The sequence below is a fragment of the Primulina tabacum genome, chromosome 16 (genome assembly GCF_025594145.1).
Source record: "Primulina tabacum isolate GXHZ01 chromosome 16, ASM2559414v2, whole genome shotgun sequence".
NCBI lineage: Eukaryota > Viridiplantae > Streptophyta > Magnoliopsida > Lamiales > Gesneriaceae > Primulina > Primulina tabacum.
In genome coordinates, this window is record NC_134565.1 from 4,480,091 (window position 1) to 4,504,961 (window position 24,871).

The 24,871-nt window shown below is 34.0% G+C and overlaps 2 protein-coding genes across 5 annotated transcripts; both read left to right on the forward strand.

Moving 5' to 3' along the window:
- Positions 1-4,255: 4,255 nt before the first annotated feature.
- On the forward strand, positions 4,256-8,417 carry LOC142530186 (uncharacterized). 3 transcript variants are annotated; one of them, XM_075635983.1, is made up of 5 exons: positions 4,262-4,395; positions 4,542-4,599; positions 5,495-5,550; positions 6,074-6,130; positions 6,688-8,417. In XM_075635983.1, exon 5 carries the CDS (start codon positions 6,690-6,692, stop codon positions 8,379-8,381), a length of 1,692 nt encoding a protein of 563 aa, XP_075492098.1. In that variant the 5' UTR covers positions 4,262-4,395; positions 4,542-4,599; positions 5,495-5,550; positions 6,074-6,130; positions 6,688-6,689; the 3' UTR covers positions 8,382-8,417. The 3 variants fall into 3 exon arrangements, with proteins under 3 accessions (XP_075492099.1, XP_075492098.1, XP_075492100.1); XM_075635985.1 differs by lacking the exon at positions 5,495-5,550; XM_075635984.1 differs by lacking the exon at positions 5,495-5,550 and having other exon boundaries at positions 4,256-4,599.
- A 6,978-nt stretch (positions 8,418-15,395) lies between these two features.
- Positions 15,396-18,172, forward strand: LOC142529815 (protein C2-DOMAIN ABA-RELATED 4-like). 2 transcript variants are annotated; one of them, XM_075635466.1, is made up of 4 exons: positions 15,396-15,598; positions 15,959-16,236; positions 16,987-17,082; positions 17,662-18,172. In XM_075635466.1, exons 2-4 carry the CDS (start codon positions 16,075-16,077, stop codon positions 17,950-17,952), a joined length of 549 nt encoding a protein of 182 aa, XP_075491581.1. In that variant the 5' UTR covers positions 15,396-15,598; positions 15,959-16,074; the 3' UTR covers positions 17,953-18,172. The 2 variants fall into 2 exon arrangements, with proteins under 2 accessions (XP_075491581.1, XP_075491582.1); XM_075635467.1 differs by having other exon boundaries at positions 15,442-15,598; positions 15,966-16,236.
- Positions 18,173-24,871: the final 6,699 nt, after the last annotated feature.

Below are 24,871 nucleotides of genomic sequence, written 5' to 3' on the forward strand. Positions count from 1 at the left end.
AATCCATATAAGGATTTATGCAGTTTTATTGATAACATAGCCTTGGACGCTTCACCATTTTCTTTCGACAGTTTGAATCCTTCAAGCACTTTCATATATATATCACTATCAAGTTAACCATAAAGATAAGCAGTTACAACATCCATAAGTCGCATATCAAGAGTTTCTGATACTGCTAAACTGATTAGGAATCAAAAAGCAGTGGCATCCATCATAGGATAATATGTTTCCTCATAGTCAATTCCAGGTCTCTGCGAGAAACTTTGGGCTACGAGTCAGGCCTTGTATCTTACAATTTCACCATTTTCATTCCTCTTTCGTACAAAAACCCATCTGTATCCTACTGGGATTACATTTTCAGGTGTTCGTACTACAGGTCCAAACACTTTATGTTTTTCTAGTGAGTCTAATTCAGTTTGTATGACCTTCTTCCACTTTGTCCAATCATCTCTTTGTTGACAATTTTAACGGATTTTGGTTTTGGGTCTTCATTATGTATGACAGTCAAGGGCGACATTTAGGGCAAAGACATTGTCAACAATTGTGTTATTTCGATCCCACAATTTTCGATATGATATATAATTTATTGAAATCTCATTATTTTCATGAGAATTTGATTCTTCAGAAATAATATTATCCAAGTTTAGTTCATTGATTTCTCTTACTATATCATCCAAGATTTCTACTTCGGGAGCTTTTTAATTTTCTCTCTCTTGTACCTTTCTTTTTCGAGGTACAATATCCTTTGAACCAATTGGTCGACCACGCTTCTGGCGTATTTTAGATTCATTTGCAGGTTGAATAATAGCTGGTCCTACGGGGACATCAATTTTTACAGGGGTATTCTCTGCATGTATTAACAAAAGCATCGGGCAATTGATTTGCAATTCTTTGCAAGTGAATGATTCTTTCAACTTCTTGCTCACATTGATTATTTCGAGGATCATAATGAGATAATGTTTTCTCATTCCAACAAATCTTTTGTTGTTCTTCGGGACACAAATTTATTTCCCCTAGATTTGGAAATTCAAATTCATCGAAGTGGCAATCTGCAAATCTCGCAGTAAACAAATCTCCTGTTAAAGGTTCCAAAAATCTAATAATAGATGGTGAATCATATCCCACATAAACCCCAAGTCTACGTTGTGGGCCCATTTTGGTTCGTTGTGTAGGTGGGAGAGGGACTTGTACTGCACAACCAAATACTCGAAGGTGAGAAACATCAGACGCTCGACCATAAGCAAGTTGTAAGGGTGAGTATTGGTGATAATTAGTTGGCCTTATACGAATCAATGATGCAGCATGTAATATGGTATGGCCCCACACAGGTGATGAAAGTTTGGTTCTCATCAATAATGGTCTAGCAATTAATTGCAAGCGCTTAATAAATGACTCTGCTAAGCCATTTTGTGTATGAACATGGGCAACCGAATGCTCAACTGAAATCCCTATTGACATACAATAGTCATTAAATGTTTGCGATTTAAATTCAGCAGTATTATCAAGACGAATTGTCTTGATTGAGTGATTTGGGAATTGAGCTCGTAATTTAATAATTTGCGCAAGTAATCTAGCAAAAGCTATATTTCGAGTTGAAAGCAAACTAACATGTGACCATCTAGTAGACGCATCAATCAATACCATAAAGTATCGAAATGGTCCACATGGTGGGTGTATATGCCCACAAATATCCCCATGAATTCTCTCCAAGAAGGTTGGGATTTCAACATCAATCTTTGTAGGGGACGGTCTTATAGTTAGTTTGCCTTGTGAACAAGCTAAACATGGATAATCATTGTGTAAAAGAATCTTCTGGTTTTTTAGAGGGTGTCTATGTGAGTTAATAATTATTCTGCACATCATTGTTGCCCCAGGGTGACCAAGTCGATCATGCCATAATTTGAAGCTCTGTTGGTCAACAAACTTCTGGTTTGTGAAAATATTTGCTTCGACTGTTTTTATTGATGTAAAATACATTCCAGAAGAGAATGCATATAATTTTTCTTTTATCTTCTTCTGGCCAGATATAATAGATGTTATGCAAAGGTATTCGAAATTATTTTCATTTAATGTTCCAATATGGTATCCATTTCGGCGGATATCTTTAAAGCTAAGCAAATTTCTACTGGATTTGCTCGCATATAGGGCATTTTCAATATATAGGCTCGTATTATTTGGTAAAATGATTTTTGCCTTTCCATAACCTTCAATAATTTTTGATGCACCCGATATTGTTGTAAAATTATTTTCAGCTAATATTAACTCCTAAAAAATACCTTTTATTTTGAAGAATGGTATGTGTTATACCACTATCCACTAAGCATTCATCCTGACATTTCATCGTTAATCTAAAATAAAAATATAATTCAATAAGCTAAATATGATAAATAATGTGTAAGACTTTCAAAGAAAATATTTTATTGAATAATGAAAACAGTTATTGAATAACAAAATATACCTCCATGACAAATCCTAAACATGAACTGAACATCAAAACACAAAATGAGACCACGATAACCTAATAAACAATAGAAATTCAAAGTAGGAACAAGACCAATGAAAGTAATTACTTATTATTTTCTAACACACCATCACCAATCAAATTATCTATATTTCCATCTGGATTAGCAAAGAAATCAGAGACGTCCAAGTGAGTTATATCAATTGGATCATCATTGTCCACAAAATTTATCTCCATTTTTCCATTTTTCTTGATTGATTTTTGGTATAGATCCATAAGATGTTTTGCCGTACGACGGTACGAGACCAATGCCCTTTTATTTCACATCTATAACATTTTTCTTCATATACTTTGGAGCTCTTCTCCTTTGCTTCTTCATTATTGAAATTCCACTGCTGGTGGCTTGTTTTATGTTTCTTTCCATTTTGTTGCTGATAGTATCTTCTTTGGTCACGCCCACGCCCACGTTGACTTTCATTGTTATGATTTTGAGTGGAATTAGCATTCGCTTCAGGAAATGCAATTTCATATGCTTCAGGAAATGAAGTTCCATTTGCTTCAGGAAATGGTGTGGATCCAGTTGGGCGCATTTGGTGATTTTTCATGAGCAGCTCATTGTTTCGTTCAGCAACTAGTAAGCATGATATGAGTTCAGAGTACCTTTGAAATCCACGTTCACAATATTGCTGCTGCAGGAGCACGTTTGATGCATGAAAATTGGAGAATGTTTTTTCTAACATGTCTTGATCAGAGACTTTCTCTCCACAAAGTATCAGTATGGAACTAGTCTTGAATAATGCAGAGTTATAGTCACTTACGGACTTAAAATCTTGTAACCGTAGGTGCATCCATTCATATCGAGGCTCTTAGGAGAACTACAGTTTGTTGATAGTCAAATCTTTCTTTTAGATTTTTCCAAAACTCTCGTGGCTCTTTCACAGTGAGATATTCGACTTTCAACCCATCATTGAGGTGATGACGGAGAAAAATATGTGCCTTTGCACGGTCCTGCTGAGACATTTCATTTCCTTTTTTTATTGTATCTCCTACATTCATAGAGATAAGGTGGACCTCGGCATCCAAAATCCATGATAAATAATTTTTTCCAGTTAAGTCAAGTGCTTCGAATTCGAGTTTGGTAATATTCGCCATTGCAAATTGAAGAGCGCTCGTGCTGATAACGTGTTATGAATAGTAGAGAATATAGAGAAGAGAGAATGATTTAGTGTGCTTTATTCATCATTTGAGACCTCTATTTATAGAGTAGATTTACAGAATTTGAATAGTTAATAATATCAATAATCATCAATATCTTTTCTATAATATCTTTAAATATTTTCTCAAAAAAACATTTAACAACTTTCTTGAAATTGTAAGATATCCAGCATATTACTAATGAAGATAAACAATATTACAATTACCTCACAAATTTGAACTTAAGTTGTGTTTGGTTGGATTGATTCAAAATCCAACGATTTTTTTTTTTTTTTTGATTTCCTATTCTAGGGGGAGGAGAGGTCTCGATTGGGGGCTTTTTTTAAAAAATATTATAAATTAATTAATTCATTATAATAATGTGGCAAAGTGGAGAGTTTTACAAAAATATTGCAATCCGGGACTCACTGTCCCGGATTCTGACATTTTAAAAAAAAATTAAAAAAATAAAAAAGAAATTGTGTCACGGATTCAATTCACAGACTGTCCCGGATTCAGAATCCGGGTCAGTCTGTCACAGGATTCTGACTCGGTCAATTCCGTGTATAATCCGTGGCCTCTTTTCTATAAATTGCACCTAGTGTTCGACATTTTTCCATCGGCGCAAACATTCATTTATCAATCAGTATTAGGCATTCTGCGCAAATATTTTTTCATCGATCCTTCGGCACAAATATTCGGCATTCTTCCTACTCAACTATTTTTTTTCTCGTTCCGTGGTATTTTTTGTTAGTTATAATTTTTGGAATCGTGAGGAGTATTAGAATTTTGGAGAATTCCGTCGAATCTCTGTCTAATTTTTTTTCTTTCTATATTTAATATTTTTTTGTATAATATTTATGATAATGTTTGTTATTTATTGCAGATATTTAAAATCGTTCGCTGATTCAATTACAAATTTCGTATAACTACATTTTGAAAAGGTAATTTCCATAATTTTATATATTTTAATTATGTTATTTATATTTTATTAATACAATTAAAATTTTTTTCGTTTGCATTTTAATATTGTGTATAATTTTGTTAAAGGAGACATTTATTAATCGCGTGACTTATGAAAATGACAAGTTTTTTTTTTCTTTTAACAAAGCAAAAAAAAAGAATTCCATTAGTATTGAACTGTTATGTAGAGCATGCTGCGATATTCGTTGTTTAAAATTTTGTTATGATATCTTACGTGAAATTTTTAACTCATCGCGTGCACTGCAATATATAACTAGCTAATCATGTAATTTTTAATGAAATACCCACTTAAATAAATTATATATAAGTTTTGTATTAATAAATTCATTAGGAATAGGATTCTTTATTTCAAGATTATTTAATTAAATATAACTAAATTTATTTATAATATAGATAAAAAATATAATAAATAACTATTTCTCACTAAAACTTAGATATATTGTTTTCGTACAATTCAAATTAAAATTGTTAGTATAAGAAATTGATATAATAAATAACAATCGAGTCTCACTAATTCAGGCTATAAATAGAAATGCTTCTCTCTTCAGCGTGTATTGACCTTCCATTTCTCTAATATACCGAAAATATTTGTTCCTCGGGTTGCGAGAAATATACCGAAAATATTTGTTCCTCATATTCATTCTCGCAATTTATTTCTTTATCCGATTCATATGCGCAAAATCTATCTTTTTCACTTCGAGCTTGTATTAATATTATTTGTTGATTTTATCATCCTTTTCATTTGAAGATATATCAAGAGGAAATGTTTAATTTCGTTGTTAATAGTATATTATATATTAAGAATAATATTTTCTTTTGTGTAGTTTTTTTGATAATACTTGTCATTTATTTCAGATATTAGAACCGTTCGTTGATGTTATTACAAGTTCCGTGTAATTACGTACGAGAAGGTCATTTAAGTAATTTTTTTAATATTTTGTTTGTATTATTTATATAATAGATTGATAATTTTAATTAAAATATTTTTATCCAATTATATATTTTGAAATAACTTACTTAAAATTTGTGTGGTTATATACAAAACAATTTTGAAAAATATGTAATAAAATTGCACCGAGTATTTGGCGAATTCATCCGTCATTCAGTACTTGTTCGTCATTCTTCTTGCGCAGCTCTTTATTTTGGTCACTCCGTGGTATTTTTTGTTAGTTATAAAGAATCCCTGATTCTCCTCCCTTTTTAAATTGTGTCTATCGTGTTATTATCGGAATTCCTAATTTGATTTTATAGTTTTCTGTTGAATATCATAATTTTTTAGAATTGCGCCGAGTCTCAGCAATTCATAATTTGATTTAGGAGAATTATGCTGAGTATTAGAATTAGGGAGAATTCCTAATTCGAATCTCTGTTTTTTCTTTCTACATTGAATTTTTTATGTATATTGTATCTTTTAATGTTTGTAATTTATTGCAGATATTAAACTCTGGTAGCTGGTTTAATTACAAATTCCATACAACGACATTTGAAAAGGTAACTTAAATAATTTCTTATATTTTAATTGTATTATTTATGTTGTATTAATGTAAATATTATTTTTTTACGGTTGTATTATACTATTTTATAAAATTTTGTTACTAATGACTCTTTATAATTATTTCAAAGTTGCACGCCTCGACAGTACATATATATATTAAATTAATAATAATAATAATAATATTTATAATAATAATAATTTATTTTTATTCAATAATAATAATAATAATAATATAATTTACTTAGAAGTCTGATTTTAGTAATCAAATTAAGTTTTAAGGTAACAAAAATTTTATATGTAGTAAAAAAATTTTGAGAAATATAAATTTATCTTGTAAATTGTTCATTTGTTTCTGTTTATTATATTTTTTTATTAATTTTAAATTTTTTTATACACTTAATTAATTGTTAAAATTGTTAATATAAGAAACTAATATATTTGAAAATTCTAATTACACACGTTTAAAAATCTAAATTTTAAATCTAAGTCATAACAATTTTTTGTATTAAATTTTGTTATGATTGTATACATTATGTCATTTTTTTTGGTGCAGACATGGATACTGTGAGAGGCTTACTGTATGTAGGTGGCTATGTCATTATTGAAGATGGTAGGGTTGGATATAGTATCCCCGCGACAAGGCCCATTAAAATCTCTCGGTCTATTACATTTTCTCAATTGGTGAATTTTGTGCATCGGAAGCTGGATATCGACCCATCAAAATTCTGCATCAAGTTGTCAACGAAATATTGTTATAGCTCGTTGGCTCGTTACAATGAAGAGCATGTCTATATCACAGATGATGATAGTCTACAATTTATGTTTGAGTTGCCGACACTGGATTGCATGTACTTGTATGTTGATTCATCGCCAGTGTTACAGAACGTAAGTGATTACGATTTTGATGCAGTCATGCCAGTAATAACGCAAGGTTTGGAAACAATAGGTTTGAATGAAGCGGGACCTTCTATGTATCACATCGATGAACAGTCAGGGCATACATACTCTGGGATCGACACTGGTCCTTGGGATCACCATATCACGGCTGACACTGAAGAAGACTATGCATGGGGGATGAATACAACACGAGAATGGGATTTTACTTCAAGAGGTTGGGATCATCATATCACGGGTCCATCAGGAGTTGATGTCGCATGGGGTTCTAGTAGAACAGGTCAATTGGATGCAAATATTCCCGCCCCAATTACAGAACACATGCCTGAGCAAGATGATTTATTCGGGGACAGTTCGTATCATGTCATGAATAGCAATGATGATTTGTATGCTACATCAAGTGACGGAGAAGATGATCATCATGTTGACAATGCAAATGAAGGGACATCGGCGCGTGTGTTAATGTCTGGAGCAACAATGACAGAGAACATTCCTATTGCACCGGAGCAACATTTACGTGAAATTCCTCAATTTTTCAATGAAGTCTATCATGAACAAATTCCAGATTCATTTGGTATTCCTTCTGCATCACGAACAAACTTTTACAATCCTGAAAGGCCAGAGCTCGGTGTAAAAATGGTTTTTAATAGCAAAGGTGAGTTAATAGCTTCTGTGAAGGATTTTTCTGTTCGGGTTTTGAGACGTGAATATATCGTTGTCGAAAGTTCTCCGACAATTTGGAAGGTCAAATGCAAGAACTGGTCCGAAGGTGGCAATTGTGGGTGGGGACTTCGAGCATCGTTCAAAAAAAGTTTAGGCTACTTCATGATCACAAAATATGGTGGTGATCACACATGCATGTCTACCCAAGTCGATATAGATCACCACAACCTTGACGTAAACATGATAGCCAATACACTTTTGGGAATCGTACGTTGTGATCCTGCATACGAAATCAAATATGTGCAAGAAAATATTAAAGAAAAATATGGTTATGATATATCGTATGCTAAGGCATGGCAGAGTTTGAAACGCGCGGTGGAGTTAGTCTATGGCACATGGGAAAGCTCTGTAACTTTGCTTCCTAAATATATGGGAGCTTTGTCGAAGTATAATCCAGGAACTGTTGTAGAATGGAAGCATCTTCGACCGTATGACCATCCACATAAAGTTTTGAACTTTGTGTTTTGGGCATTCAGACCATGTATAGATGGTTTTCGACATTGTCGCAACGTAATCAGTGTAGACGGTACCCATATGTACACCAAATATAAGCACAAACTACTCATAGCAGTAACATTGGATGCCAATAACCAAGTTTTGCCGCTAGCATTTGCGCTTGTTGATGAATAAAATTATGAGTCTTGGCATTGGTTCCTCGGTAATGTTGCACGACATGTTACCAGAGGGTGTAGTGGTGTGTGCCTTATATTTGATAGACATGCGGGTATAACAAGTGCATTTCAAGATCTCCCTGACTTCAAGCCTCCTCTTGGTGTTCATCGTTTCTGTTTGAGGCATGTTTGTTCTAATTTCAACAGCAGGTTCAAAAACATTCATTTAAAAGACTTATGTTGGGAAGCAGGGATACAACACCAAGTATCAAAATTTAATGCGACAATGGAGGCAATTAAAACAAATAATGCAGCAGCTTTCACGTATTTGTCAAACATTTCAAAAGAAAAATGGTCATTGGCTCATGATGGTGGTTGGCGCCGAGGGATAATGACGACGAACATGTCTGAGTGTATTAATGGTGTGTTGAAAGGGGCGCGACGTCTTCCAATAACTGCGATAGTCGAGATGAGCTTTCAGCGTTGCGTGAATTATTTCATTCAACGGCGAGCTCGAAGTGATAAGATGCTGGAAAAAAATCAACCATGGACCGACTATGCATACTCTAAATTTGATATGTGGTCAAAAAAGTCAATTGAACATCGAGTTGTAAGATTTGACCAAAGGGATAAAACAGCATCCGTCGCAACAGGAGGAAGACCGGGTCGTCAACATCACGTACAAGCTGTGAACATTTCTACGCGTGATTGCACCTGTGGTAAATTCACAATATTTGGAATACCTTGTTCACATGTTATATGTGCAGCGAAATGGTTTGGTTTGAATCCCGCACAGCTTGTACAACCATGGTTTACATTGAGCGAATACGTGAACACATACGATGGAAGATTCTACCCTATTCATGATGAACAATATTGGGATGAACCTACATTCCAATTACGACACAATGGTGTTCGTCGACAACGGAGGCATGCTGGTAGAGATCGAACGACACGCATAAGAAACGAGATGGACCAGCCATCAACGAGGGAGAGACAACGTGGGAGGTAAAACATCTACAATAACGTATTGTATTTTATTTTTAAACCATAACATGTGAAGTTATTAATGTAATTACAAAATTGTGTATAAAAATTTTGTATTTATTAATAATTCTTGTTCATTGCAGGTAGGTGCAGGTGAGAAGATCGAGTTATGGTGCAAAATAATTATGTTTGTGACGTAGATTTTACAATTTAGTATTGTATTGTTATGACAATTCAGTGTTGTATTGTTATGAAGATTTTTTACTATGTAGTTTGTTGACATACCCTGACTTGATTTAGCAATTATACTTATGTTTTTCATTACTATAAATTTATCCGTAAATTTATTCGTAAAAGAATAATAAATCACAATCAATACAGTCCACAATTTTAAAAAGTCAATAATACAAAAGTAGTATACGAATGTTGAAAAAATATGTTGCAGCAACAACTTGTAGTTAAAATAAAAAAATTGCTAAACATACAACAATACGATGTAAGTAATTGTGTATATCTAAATAAATAGTTAATGTCGATGGTAACGATGCCCCCCAGTGCCACACGGTGGTCTCCTGATTACTCTACGTCCACGACCTAACATATGTTCATCATCTCCATGAGTACTTGTTTGTCCTGCAGATGTACTGGTATCTGCAATGTTCCCACCAACCTCAAACCCTTCTGGATCAGAATATTGTGGAAATGGTATGGGCGACGGGTTAAAAGTAGGGCGACTCTCATTCATATCCGGTCGAAAGTCACTTTGTAGAAATTGTGTAAAACTGCCAACAATTAGAGTGTAGTAACCAGTGTCATACGATGGCAAGCTTGAAACCACTGGCGGAGTAGTGTATGCCATATTTGAAGATGATGGTCTGGGTTCAAACTCATTTCCTGTCCACATCGGTGGATATTGCACATGAGCTGGGCGTGCCTGTGACATAGATGCATATGTTATGTAACACATATTTAATACAACAAATTATATTCACGTACATATATAGATAAATTTACGTTCATATGTAGATAAATAAAACATTTCTTACGATAAATTGTCGGTAGTTTGAATCAACAGGATGATAGCCCATGATGTTCGAAGGTACCACTGGCGGCGAGAGCACTATCTGTGAAATGCGATAATACCAACAATATAGTCCACTAGTGATGGCGGGCGTACCAGGTATGACATAGTCTCCACCAATCACAAAATTATATCTATCATTCCACATTTCTACAAAATCCGCGTGATATGTCGCCCAATCGAAGTTGTTCCGGCCTTGTCGAGTCAGCCTATGGAAATTGTCGAAGTTAGTAGCAGGTGGCGGAATACCCTGACGCATTCTGAACTGTCGGAGACACTGCTCTGGTCTATGCATCTCAACGATATGAAAATTAATCAATGCGCATGCCGACCGACATAGATGAATGCTATTTTCATCCAGGATTCTGCCAAACTCCGGAGACTCCATATCATAAACTGTCCATAGAAATTGAAGCAAATGAAATGAAAAAAAGATTAGCAATTTCATAATATATAAATAAGATTAAAATTGTAAAAAAATTTCAAACTCTAAACAACTAATTTATATATCTACCTGTCCTTCTACCATCCTGTCAAGCATATCTCTCATTATACGGACCGAATGCTGGGCCGTGTGTGTCCAAGAAAATCCGCGTCTCCACCTGTAATTTATAAAAGTACACAATATTTTCATTTAAAAAAATAAGAAATAATAATATTAAATTTTAACTATTTTTTATTAGTACCGTGCGCCGTATGGTGGGAATGGTAGACCCTGCTCTTCTGAAATAGATACCTGTTGAGCTATATCAGGGCAAAGAAGAATAATCCTAGACCACACCCAAATCTGCAATAACATACAACAGAAATAGTCAAATCATAAGAAAAAAAGTACAAAAAATATAATGACCGTATAAATGTACAAATACCTGCAATATCTGAACTGGGCCACACAAATCGACCTTCAAACTCATTGATGTGTCGCACAACTCTCTATAAAGATATGCCAACACAGCAGAACCTAGCTGTACGTATTCACAAATTCTATGTCCTCAAGGAACTGCAAATACATAAGTTTCACAGCAGCACCTTCCGAGTCCGGAAACATACATCCACCAATGATCATTAATGCAACACAACGAGAATATTGTGTCACCTCCTCTTCAGTGCTCTCGTCATTAACCATATTATTTAGGCAATGGTCTAGCAAAGCGGTCAGATAAAGATGTGCACCTTTAATCTGAGAAGATGTGGGCGTAAAACCCAACCAAGTAGCGCAGCGCTGTTGTAAAGTATGTTTATTGTACGCGATATCTACACCAATGATGGGAATGCCATCAATATTCAACCCCCAAATAAGGGCAACGTCCTGCAGGGTGATTGTTGCCTCGCCCACGGTTAGGTGAAATGTGTGTGTCTCACGACGCCATCTCTCAACAATGGCTGTAAGCAAATGATTATCATAATATTTAATAGGACCACACTGAATGACACCATAGAAGCCCATGCGTACAAGACATAGGCGGACACGGAGGTGAATCCCAGCATTAAGCAATCTCCAAAGACATTTGTCTGACCGGCGTGACGAAATTATTGCATTCATATTTTCAGCGTTGATATTAGTAGATATATGTCTATCCCGCAAATACAACACATTCTCCGTATTTTCAGCCATCTTACAAACAATAAATCATTAGTTAATAGTTATTTATTAGTAATAGTTATTTGTTATAAAATATATACATTAGCAATAGTTATTTATTATAAAAAATATAACATGTAATTACAATAAATAAATTAGTAATACTTATTTATTATAATAAATACATTAGTAATAGTTATAAAACGTATACATTTATTGTAATTAAATTAAGTATACTTATTATTATATAATTAATATTATAAGTATTTGAATAAAAAAATTACTTCATGGAATTAATATATAGGTATTAATGTTATACAATTAATATTTTAATTATTCAGTATTAATATTTTAATACGTGATGCAATTAATATATAAGTAATAACAAAATTACGTGAGTCGATTAATATTAATATATAAGTATTAAAATTATACAATATAAAAGTATTAATATGTACGTATTAATATTATTTTATAATTATAAATATATAAGAATCAAAATAGTTATTATATATTATAATAATTTAAATAATATAATTTATATTACAACTAATTCTAATAATACAATTAATACAGTGTTATTATTTATAATTTTTGTAAATAAATTAAGTATAGTTATTATTATTACTTAAAACTAAAATTTCAACTTAGTTAAATAAAGCTATAATTTGTCCAACAACAACACCGGAGCACTAGGGATTTTTCCTCAACAAAACCATAGCAGTATTTATATATTTTACCGAAAATTTTGTTGGTACTAAATGGTATTATTCATGTGTTGTCAAAGCTTTATTTTCAAACGATGGATTTTTTTTCTTCTAGCTAATAATTAGAATAGAAAGATTGACAGTATTTTTTTTTCCCCCCCAAATATTGTTCTTCTAAGTTCTATGTTGTGAAATTTAGCAATGTATCCCTTCTCTGCTTAAATTTTTGTGTATAAATATATAACATAATCTAATTAACTTAGCTCTAATTATTTATGATCTATGTGGAATAATACTTATTTATAACATGTAATTCCAATAATATAATTTATAATTATTGTAATAAAATTAAGTATAGTTATTATTATTACTTAAAACTATTACGATGCGGTCATAAAGTTCTCGGTATCCAATAAGTACAATAATACAATTAATAATATAATTATTGTGATTACTTAAAATTATTATAATTAACTGACAATAATAAATATAATAAACAAAAAAATAATTCAAAGACTTACGTACGCTAAATGCACTGAAGTCGCCGAATGAAATTCTCGCAAAATCGGAATAACTAGCTGAATGAAAGTGAGACCGAAGGAAAAAAAAAATTGATGCGAATGAAAGAAATTCTCCTGGAAGGTGCTCAATTTAAAGGGGTGAGAGCCACAGATTATTAGAATCCGTGACCATAATAATCCGTGACAGTCTGCCACGGATTCAGAATCCGTGGCAGACTGTCACGGATTCCATGAATCTGTGACACGGATTCCATGAATCTATAATAATCCGTGACAGTCTGCCACGGATTCAGAATCCGTGGCAGACTGTCACGGATTCCATGAATCTGTGACACGGATTCCATGAATCTGTGACTTTGGTCACAGATTCTTAGAATCCGTGACCACTGCTTTTCCTTTTTTTTTTAGTTTTTAATTTTTTTTTTAAAAATGTCAGAATCCGGGACAGTGAGTCCCGGATTGCAATATTTTTGTAAAACTCCCCACTTTGCCACATTATTATAATGAATTAATTAATTTATAATATTTTTTAAAAAAAGCCCTCGATTGGGACCTATTACAAGGGGAGAGGCGAGCTTACGAACGGGCCAACAGCTCAAGCTCAAATCCAACGATTATTTATATCATATTTATTTACATATTTATTATATAAAGTAAAATAAATTTCAAATATCTCAATTATTATATGAACTTGAAATTCATCGTAATTAAATAAAGTACTACATAAACATGGAAATAGTGAGTCTGAAAACTACAAAAAATATTTAAAATTCATGAATTTGAAATTTATCATTCCAAATATAACCTTATAGTTATTGTGATAAATATGTGTCAAATGTACTCTCTTAAGCCTAGGGGTGAGCAAAATTTCGGTTAAACCGAATTAATCGATCGAACCGAGCCAATTCAGAAATTCGGTTTTCAAATTTAAAAACTCGGTTATATCAATTAATTCGGTTCGGTTAAAGTTTTCAAAATTTTGAGATCGGTTAACTGAATTAACCGATATAATAAATACTATTATTTAATAAATTTTTATTATTTATCAATTTTTATATATTTAAATTTTTAATTTTAAAATCAACCATAATTCTAAACGCCTTGGCTTTCTCGTTCTCACTTCTTTATTCTCCACTCTTGACTTCATCCGTCGCCCACCCATCTCTTGTCACCGGTCGAGACAATGCTCGTTCATGTTATTTTATAAAAAAAACATATATTAATTGTATTCAAACAAAATCTATATATTTGTGATGTGTGTGATTTTATATTTTTATGTATTTGTGTAGACTCTAGTGTTCAATAAAAATTACATATATAATTAAAGTTAAATCATAATTTTTTTAAAGCTAATCGGTTAATTCGCTCGGTGACATGGTCTTGTTTTGTTAGACAATCTTATCTGACATGGTCAGATTTGGTGAGTCACAAGTTGAGCGGACTTAAGATTAAAATTTGGGTTTTGGAACTCGATATCTCGTTCTTTTATGGAAATTGATAATTAATGTCACTAGATCATTGACCTTGTCAAGTGCTTACACATATTAGTTTCAATTATAACTATTACCTTTAGCTTTCTTTTGTTAATGTGTGTACATGCACTTTATTTCATATATAGGGCAGGAGGCTTAAATGGCATAGCATTTAACATAAAAATTGTTTAATGAATATCGTATTAAATGGTTTGGAAGTACATTCATTATATTATATGCTAAATGCACTTTTAATGTCTATTAATTTTACAACTATGAACATGTCATTAAAAAAAATATAACTAATCCCAAATTGCCCAAAAAAACTTCCAGGAGGTCTCTTGTGAGATGGTCTCACGAATCTTTACATGTGAGATGAATCAACTTTATCGATATTCACAATAAAAAGTAATATTTTTTCATGAATGACCCAAATAAGATATCTATCTCACAAAATACGATCTGTTAGACCGTCTCACACAAATTTTTGCCTTCATAAATTATGTTTACATAAAATATATTTTTCTTGTAATAAAAACAATATTTTTTTAAAAAAAAATTGTTAATTTAAAGTGGAGACATATGGGAAATCACAAGCCATGCGGTAGAAAAACATGCGTCATTCACGTCGTGCCAACAAACCTACGCACCTTTAGTGAAAAAAGAGAAGAAATAATAGAATAAATTACTCGAGGGATTAAAAAAAAATGCCATCTTTATAAATGTACGAGAAGCAAATTTCAGTTTCCCATTTTTGTCTTTGGTTGGTCTGAAGACAATTATCAAAGAATCACTTGTCTGATTTTCTGGAATGCCAGCCGTATATTCTTCATAGAGAATTTCTCCAGAGGGTTCCTCCACAAACTGTCCAAACAACTCCATACAGGTTTTTTTTTTTTGAGATCATTGGTATTTATTTTTGAGTTTTGCCCATCGATTACTCGGCTGTAAATTTCATTTCTTGATTGTTGTGATATTATTTCATGGCGTGGAATGAAATTTTTTTTTATGTATACGTAATTATTTATTGTTTGTGGAATGAAATCTTGGATTCAAGATTACGTAGGACTGTGGAAAGTTCGTAGATAATGTGTCCTATGTCTTGTATTAAGCTTGAAGTTTTATAGTGTGAATCGAATCAAATTTGAAAGAAAGATGAAATTTTGTTGGAAAGATTTTTGTTGGGTCCTACATCTCATTTGGTTTGGCATTGCGTAATAATTTTAATTTTCTAATTTCTTGCTAGGATCCAGGGAGGACCAACGAAACTTCACTTTGGTTGATACGAGAGTGGTGGCAAAATATTATATTATTATATATTGATTTTCTTAAAGAGAGAGTATCTGATATAAATCACAAAAAATGGATTCGCCCGATGCAAACAACCAGTCAGAAAGTTCTGCGAAATCTCTGATGGATAATTTGTTGGGGCTGCTTAGAATTCGGGTCAAAAGAGGCATCAATCTTGCTGTCCGTGATGTCCGAAGCAGTGATCCCTACGTTGTTGTGAAGATGGGCAGACAGGTTCTTTTGTTCAAACTTTTCTTCATCAATCACGTGTGAATCTCTGGATTTAGGATTGGGTTGTGTTGTCCTTTTTCTTGTGTTTTTTCATGTGGGTTTTGATATCATTGCTTATTTTCTGTGGTTGTATTGATTGTTTAGTAAAGTTGCATTCTTGATCTCCTTCTTCTTGTACGTTTTTTTAGCATTTGATGTGCGTTTTTGTGTTCTTTGCTTGTATATTTGTAATGTTTGTCAATTCGTTTAGATGCCCTTTTGTTTCATCTTGGCAGTTTGATGAATTATGGTGGTTGATTTTATTTCTCCTTTTTTTTCGTCCATGTCCTTTTACACTTTTTTCTTCTTTCTTTTTTGATTTGTGTTATCTTGGATTCTGAATGAAGGTGCATTTATGGATGTTTCATTCAATTGGATGTGTCAACTTATTAGGTGATGAAATATTTAAGGCCACTCACCCAAAAAGTTAATTTCCATGTTCAAACATTTTGATCATCTAGTCGAACTATATGGTAATAAAACCATGGTTTTATAAGCTGAATTTGACGAAAATATGTGCAGTAGTTCTTGTAAAGCTTACAGCGTTCCTTGTCCATTGACGGAAGTTTCTTGATGTTCTTACTAATTTAGATAAATTACACAACTTAGCAGCCTGTAACCAGAATGCTTCAATTATTTCGCACGTCCTTGCATTCAGTTTTTTGCATTTCAAGTTTCTGGAATCATTATTTTATAGATAGATATATTTTACAGAAGTTGAAGACTCGGGTTATCAGAAAGGATGTAAATCCAGAATGGAACGAAGACTTGACACTTTCCATTTCGAATCCTAGTATTCCAATTACGCTGGTGAGAACTCATCTGTACTCACCTTTGGCCTATAGATTATAAGTAAATGCTATAGCTGGTTCCATTTTTGGAAACTGTTTAGATATCATTTGTCCAGTCTCGACTTTCTTCGAGAAGTACTTTTGTTTTTCATTTCCCATTTGAGAGTCTTTAAATCAACACAAATCTGCAAAAATCATATACATTAATTTTCTACCACGGAAATTATCCGGTTTGCTGCCCTGTGGCTATGCATGGTTGACGTCGAAGCTTTAGATGCAAATCTTTCTTTTAAAAAATTGTATTCGAAATCTTGAAGCATAAGAAGAGAACAACAATCCTTGAAAAGTTTTACCTTATACTTAACCAGAGGCTAGCCTAAGATTTACTTCGATGGGGTGCCACAGACGGGGTGTGTTGGGGGGGTGGGGGGAGGGGGGGTTTAGGTGAATATACTATATTTGGGAGCACTACTTCAGATTTTTAGAAAAAGGATACATAAAATTTGAAGCACGCAGTAGGCTAGTTATTCATATCTCGTTCATATTGTTTCTTCGGTATCTATGACAAATATTTTGCTGATTCATGTACATTTTTCAGACTGTCTATGACCACGATACATTCAGCATGGACGACAAAATGGGAGTCGCAGAATTTGATATACGACCATACATAGAGGCCTTGAAGATGAATCTTGGGGGGCTTCCAAGTGGCACCATAATCACAAAGATACAACCATCCAGGTCCAATAGCCTCGCTGAAGAAAGTTCTGTGATCTGGAAAGATGGGAAAGTAGTGCAAGATTTGTGCCTGAGATTGAAAGACGTCGAGTGTGGTGAAGTCGAACTTCAGCTCCAGTGGATTGATCTTCCTGGCTCTAAAGGTTTCTAATTATAGACTTCTTGCTTATTGTTGTTCGAATTGTTTTGTGCGGTGTTGTTAACTGGGATATTAGCTTTCTCTGTGCTGTAATGGGAGGTTTTCTCTCTAGTTCGAATGTGATAAGTTGATCCCTTGGATTCTATGCGATTTTTGTGTAAGGTTTGCGGGTTAGGATATGGGAATGTGATAACTTCTGGTCTTTGTTTGCAATTATTTAAGTTCAAAATCAGACAGTGATGTTTTGGATCCCTATGCTACTGCAAATGATTCATCTCAATTATTAGATTATAAAACTATCTATTTGCAAACTCCTATAATTTCAAATTTTTGGGAAAAGCAAGTCATAAATTCAAAGTCATCTGCATCTATATTAAATGAAAGAGTAATGTTATTTGCTGTCCATTTTGTTAAAAAAGTCTATATATTGAGTGGCATGTGTAGAGGCCCGAAAATTCGTATTTGAAAATTTGTGGAAAAATTAATTTTTTTTTTAAATAATTAAAATGCCTCATTCATAAAATAAACTGATAAATAAAGTTTTAATGTTCAAATAGTAGCGGATGAAGTTATCGTTCGCAAACTAACCATTTAAAATAATCCAACGAAAGATAAAATGTTTTAGCATAAAAATGGTAAATGCTGAAAATGAGGTCCTCGGGTTCCACTACTCTCGACCCAAGCTAGCACACTGGTCCCCGCCCTCGGTCCCGACCTCATCAGTACCTACAACCATCAAGTCTAGTGAGTCTAAAGACTCAACATGCATACATTGTAAATAACAAGTATTTATAATAAAATTGCATGTAAAGTAATGATAACATGAGTCTGGCATAACGTGAAAATGTCGTGTCATGAGTAATTATAATACGTGCATAACTGAACTGGAAATCATAAGTGGAATGTTTGCTCAATCGAGCCCTGTCATAAAATAACATGTCATAAATTTTCTGTTGAGATTATGTTCTACGCTAGTGGCCCCATGAACTGTACTGAACTGAACCGGTAAGTGACCACCGGGTGATGTAATAATCGTCTGATCAGACCAATGCCACAGTACATTGGGTGGAACTGAACTGAACTGAACCGGTAAGTGACAACTGGGTGAAGCAATGATCCCATGATAGTGAAGTGACCACAAGCAATATCGCATAAATCTCAAAAATGAATATTTTATATTTTTATGCACGTAATGTAATTAAACAACGTAATTAAATATCCTGTATTAATTTTACCGAATGAGTTGGATCATTCTCAGGCTCGCTGCGACTTAAATCTAACATGAAAAATATGCACATGATTTTACTTGACCAAACTTTGTAATTGAATCCATAAACGAGACAACTACGCCCATTGACTTAGTATTTAATCATGACTCCGTGCCAACCCGTACCAACACCGAACCATCATTTAGTCATGATTAAAATACACCTAAAATGATGAAATAATGCTCCAAAAATGATACAAGTCGAAATTTTGGTGAATGGAGGCCAAAACATGAAACGCTCTTTCGAAATTCAATTTGGCACATCGCACCGTCAATTCTCGTACGACCTCTAAACTTAACCAAATCACGAACGGTCAAAAACAAGACCTTCCTAACTCGATGGGGTACTGTCCAGTCCAAGGCCATAGGCTGAAAGCCAACCGAGAACTCGAAACACACCTATGAACCACAGCACAACTTGCTGTAAAAAATACAGCAGCAGTGTTAACGTTTCCTTGCGTCGTTTGCAAGGCTAATGGCCATTGGGACTTGAACCACTGACCAGAGCCTCTTACCAACATCCAAAGGGTTGGCTTGAACCATGGCTAAGGGCCCTAGGCCAGCCACAATCCAAGCAACACCATGGACTACCCGAAACTTGCATCCGAGAGCACCAAAAAAATCTGTACTGTGGTGCTTCGGTTCGCTTGCTGTCTTTCATCGTTCCAGGTGGCCATTTGATTGACCATGGCTCGATCTAGACGTCATGAGGTGTGGTGTGAACCAGGGCTAAGGGCTAGAGGCCAACCGAGATCCACCCCAACCATCAAAACCGAAAGTACTCATGCAGCAAATGAAAAGGGGTCGAAGGGGGGGGCTGTTCTTGTTTTATTTAAAAACGTTGCAACCATGGACCAAGCCTCAAAAGGCCGACTTGGTCACGTCTTAGACATAATAAGGGGATGTTCTAACCATGGCTATAGCCCCTAGGTCAGCCAAGATCAGATTCATCTCCCTTGACAGCAAGAACAGAATTTTCGAACTCAAAATGGTTTTATGGGAGAGTTGCTGTATTTTCTCAATTCCAGCATGCATGGGGCTTGAAATACTGGACCAACGTGATTCTAATACACCCTAGCACATGTCTAGGGGCAGCCTTGGGAGCCTGTACATGAGCCAACCACCTGAAACTACACAAACATGGAACCCGTGAAGCATGAAAGAAAACAGAAAATTCTGCACATGCATTTTCGAAAATGTCACTCATGTATTTCGGTTTTCTTGCAATAAATTCATGTACATGCTATGTTTAAAAATATCTATATGGCTTGATTGAAGAGTGAAAGAAATATAGACATGCCTTGGTTTGTTTTGAAAGGAAAACAAACAAAACAACGACGCGGCGCGGAGGAGACGGAGTGCTTCACTTCTGTATCTTGTTTTTCTCCCTAGCTCTCACGATTTTCTACTGCTCTCTCTCGAATTTTTTTCTCTCTGAATGTGCTCTGAATTTCGAGAATGAGGGTGGGGAGAGAAGGTTAGGTAGATAAATGGAGAGAATAAGTCTTGAAATCTTTTGAATTTGAGAGATAAGGAAACAATAATGACATCAAGAGATTTGAGGGATAATTTATGAGGTGGTGACCGAAATTTCTAGTGTAGATACAAGGGAGGAAATTGCTTAATTATTTAATTATTGAAGATTAAAAGGTGAGGGAATTATCTCCAAGAAAAGAATAAGGAATGATATCAAATGTTGAGTTGTCACAACTAATTAAATCTTTCAAAGGAGGTGACCGATTTTTATCTACCAAATCATGGGAGAATATTGCTTAATTTATTAATTATTGGGGGATTAAAATTGTGGGAATTATTCTTGTAACGTACCGTACTTTTACTACTTCAAAATTTGCGGAAAAATTAAAAATTTTCTTAAACATAAAATTTCATACGGTCGTCACTTGTCATTTAACTTAATAATATTAAAATCAACATTCCCAACTAATATTTTTCAACAAAGTACTTATTTCAAATCATCTCACATCCAACATAAAAACATAATATTTTAAAGTTTTCATAAAACATAAACATAGTGGTCCTCGGGTTTAGCCTTCCGCTCAGTCCAAGCATGCCCCTTGGTCGCCACCTCCTGTCCAAGCATGCCCCTTGGTCGCCACCTCCTGTCTCCTCCTCAACGTACTCACCTGCATCGTTCAAGTCTAGTGAGTCTAAAGACTCAACACGTATAAACTGGGAATAACGAGTATTACATAATAAAACCACATACAACTTCAAAATATAACATATATACTTGAAACTTAAACTTTCATAATAACTTTGAACTCTCATAAACTTCTTTGAACTTAAACATACATACTTTGAAACTTGAATTTGCATAATAACTTGAACTTTCATAAACTTGAGCTTTGCATAAACTTTGAACATACATGCATACATAATATGACGTGCCATCACATAAACTTTTCTTTAAATATGCTTTCATACTTCAACATACTTAACTTCATCATTTTGCGTAGAGGATGTTTCAAAGCAAGTGACCCATAACATAATAAATGCCTGATCAGACAAACCACAGTACTGGGCTGACAGGGACGTATCCACTGCCACATACATGAAATCCCTGTTCATAATTTAACAGGCCCGTTGATCCACGTTCATAATTTAACGCTTCACAACCACGATCTAACCCGTTCATAATTTAACGGGCGGATTGGTCCCCGTTCATAATTTAACGCTTTCCAATCTTAACTTCAAACCCGTTCATAATTTAACGGGGTGGAGAGGTCCTCGGCCACGTTCACCGACTTCCAAACCCATTCACGTTTGGTCACAAGACATTTAGCATACCTCAAAAACTTCAAATATTTTCTTTGCACGTCATACATACTTACTTTGCATTGAGGGATACGTTGGATGTCAATCGGGTCGTTGCTGCAACATACTAATATGAATACATAAACTTAACTTGTACAACTTAAACGTAAATGTCATGCTTAATCCCAAGCTAAATAAATTCTTAGAACATTCTATAATTTCCCATGACATAACCCTGTAAAACATCATATTAAACCATGGTATAAAACCTCAAATCAAACCTTAAATAATAAAAGAATATACCTAAAATCTGAAGGTACACGGACCCCGTCCCTAGGTCCGTATCATGGTCCGTGTCCGTGCGCTTAAAAATTGTTGTGATGAAATAAGAAGGCACGGACACCGTGCCTACCTCTGTGTCCGGGTCCGTGTCCGCTCTGTTCGACGAATTATTTTATGAAAATTTTGCGACATGTCTATTCTCCCAATTATCACATAAGGCATCAAGATTCATCACTATGAGACCATTCTAGGACACCATAACAATGAACTAAACTTTATAATCACCCTACAATTCATACGACCCAAAATATTGTCATTTATATTAAAGTTTATTTCTTACGACATCTTAATAATTCAAGCTCTTAACGACATGAATCAAAACCTCAAAAATACTCTAAACATCATTACTAACTTTCTTATATGCAGCAACGATCACCCGTCGATCCCCAACAAAGCCTGCAACATAAAAACTTCAAGAACATATTAAAATTCATAACTTTCTTGAAACACGATTTGAGCAGTCATACTAAAAACTCCATAACTCACTCGTTTTTAATCCAAATAACTCAAATTTTATATCAAATCAAACGTATCAAAAATATCTACGTTTTTGTAACTAAAAGATTTCTCAAAATATGTACCGAAAAATCGCAGTTTTCGAAAGAACAGCGAAACATGAGTTTTCGGATCTAAAAATAGCAGTCATACTAAAAACACCATAACTCACTCGTTTTTAATCCAAATAACTCGAATTTTATATCAAATCGAAGACATCAAAAAGTTCTACGATTTTCACGTTGAAAGTTTTCTCAAAATCAATACCGAAAAATCGCAGTATTTTACAGAACAGCAAAAACGTGAATTTGGTGATCCAAAATTGTTTCAAACTTGATCTAGACGTGATTGCTCAAACTTCTACGCATCACACATATAATTTTTGCATAAATAACAACACAACGCATAATATGACAAGATCGATACATCAAGAACAGAATATACGTGCCTTTTGATATTTAAAAATACCGAAACGACGATACCGAAGCGGAGATGATACGGGAGACGATCCGGGACGAACTTAGCTCAATTTCTTCAAAGAAAACTTACTATATGCTGGAAATTTTTAGAGGAGATGTGCTCGTTGAATGAAAAAAAAAGAAGGAAAAAAATGAAATAAATAAATTGAGATAGAAGTGTTTTAAAAACACAACCTTCTCTTTAGTCAAAAAGTTTAATAACATGTTTTGTTTTTTGTTTTGTGTTGTGTGTGTACGTGTATATGTGTGTGTAAATGTGTGAGTGTGTGTGTGAGTCAAAGTGTGTGTGCTTGTGTGTTGATATATATATGTGTGTATATATATATACCTACATATATATAAACAATTGTAACATATGTATTTAATATACTAAAAAATCTATTTAAAAACATTTAACATACTAATTTAAAATAAATCTCATATTAACCCCATTATAAATTTTAAATTTAAATAAGATGCACAAATACTACAACTTTAAAATTTTAAAATCAATTAATCATTTAAATAATTAAGCTCTTAAATTACTAAAATTAATTAAATTATTTAAAATACTCCATCCTTATCTTAAATAAAATACTGCATTAAAATTTACTAAAAAAAATCGTCCCTATCTCCTTTCCTCGATCTCGCCTCGAATAATCGCCTGAAACATAAAACTCTAGAAAACATTTTAACATACATTAAATAAACATAAATAATTAAAATAATAAATTTCATAAATTAAATATATGCATGGATTTTACGTATACTATTTTGGGCTTTACAATATCTCCCCCCCTTATAAAAATTTCGTCCTCGAAATTAAGTCTTACCGAACAACTCTGGGTAGCGGATTCTCATATCTGCTTCAGCTTCCCAAGTGGCCTCCTCCACTGATTGATTCAGCCACTGGACTTTGACTAACTTAGTCGTCTTATTTCAAAGTCTACGCTCTTGTCTGTCTAAAATTTTAATCGGTCTTTCCTCATAAGACAAGTCTGGAGTCAACTGCAATGGCTCATGGCTCAGAACATGCGAAGGATTTGCTAGATACTTCCTCAACATCGAAACGTGAAATACATTGTGCACTCCGGCCAAATTCGGCGGTAGGGCTACACGATAAGCTAGTGTTCCAACTCTGTCAAGAATCTCGAACGGTCCAATAAATCTCGGACTCAGCTTACCTCTCTTCCCAAATCTCATAACACCCTTCATAGGTGCTATCTTAACAAATACATGATCACCTACAGCAAATTCAAGATCTCTCCTTCTCTTATCAGCATAACTCTTCTGACGACCCTGGGCGGTCTTCATTCTGTCACGAATCTTAACCACCACATCTGCAGTCTGCTGAACTATTTCTGGACCAAGTTCTGCTCTCTCACCAACTTCATCCCAATGAACTGGCGATCTGCACTTTCGTCCATACAAAGCTTCATAAGGAGCCATACCTATTGATGATTGAAAACTGTTATTGTAGGTAAACTCCACAAGTGGTAGTTTAGACTCCCAAGTCCCATGAAAATCAATCATACAAGCTCTCAACAAATCCTCTAATATCTGAATCACTCGCTCAGACTGGCCATCTGTCTGA

Coding starts and splice junctions, on each gene's coding strand:
- LOC142530186 (XM_075635984.1), top strand. CDS start 6,690: ATGGATACTGTGAGAGGCTTACTGTATGTAGGTGGCTATGTCATTATT.
- LOC142529815 (XM_075635466.1), top strand. CDS start 16,075: ATGGATTCGCCCGATGCAAACAACCAGTCAGAAAGTTCTGCGAAATCT. Junction 16,237..16,986: donor TTGTGAAGATGGGCAGACAG/GTTCTTTTGTTC, acceptor TATATTTTACAG/AAGTTGAAGACTCGGGTTAT. Junction 17,083..17,661: donor CTAGTATTCCAATTACGCTG/GTGAGAACTCAT, acceptor TACATTTTTCAG/ACTGTCTATGACCACGATAC.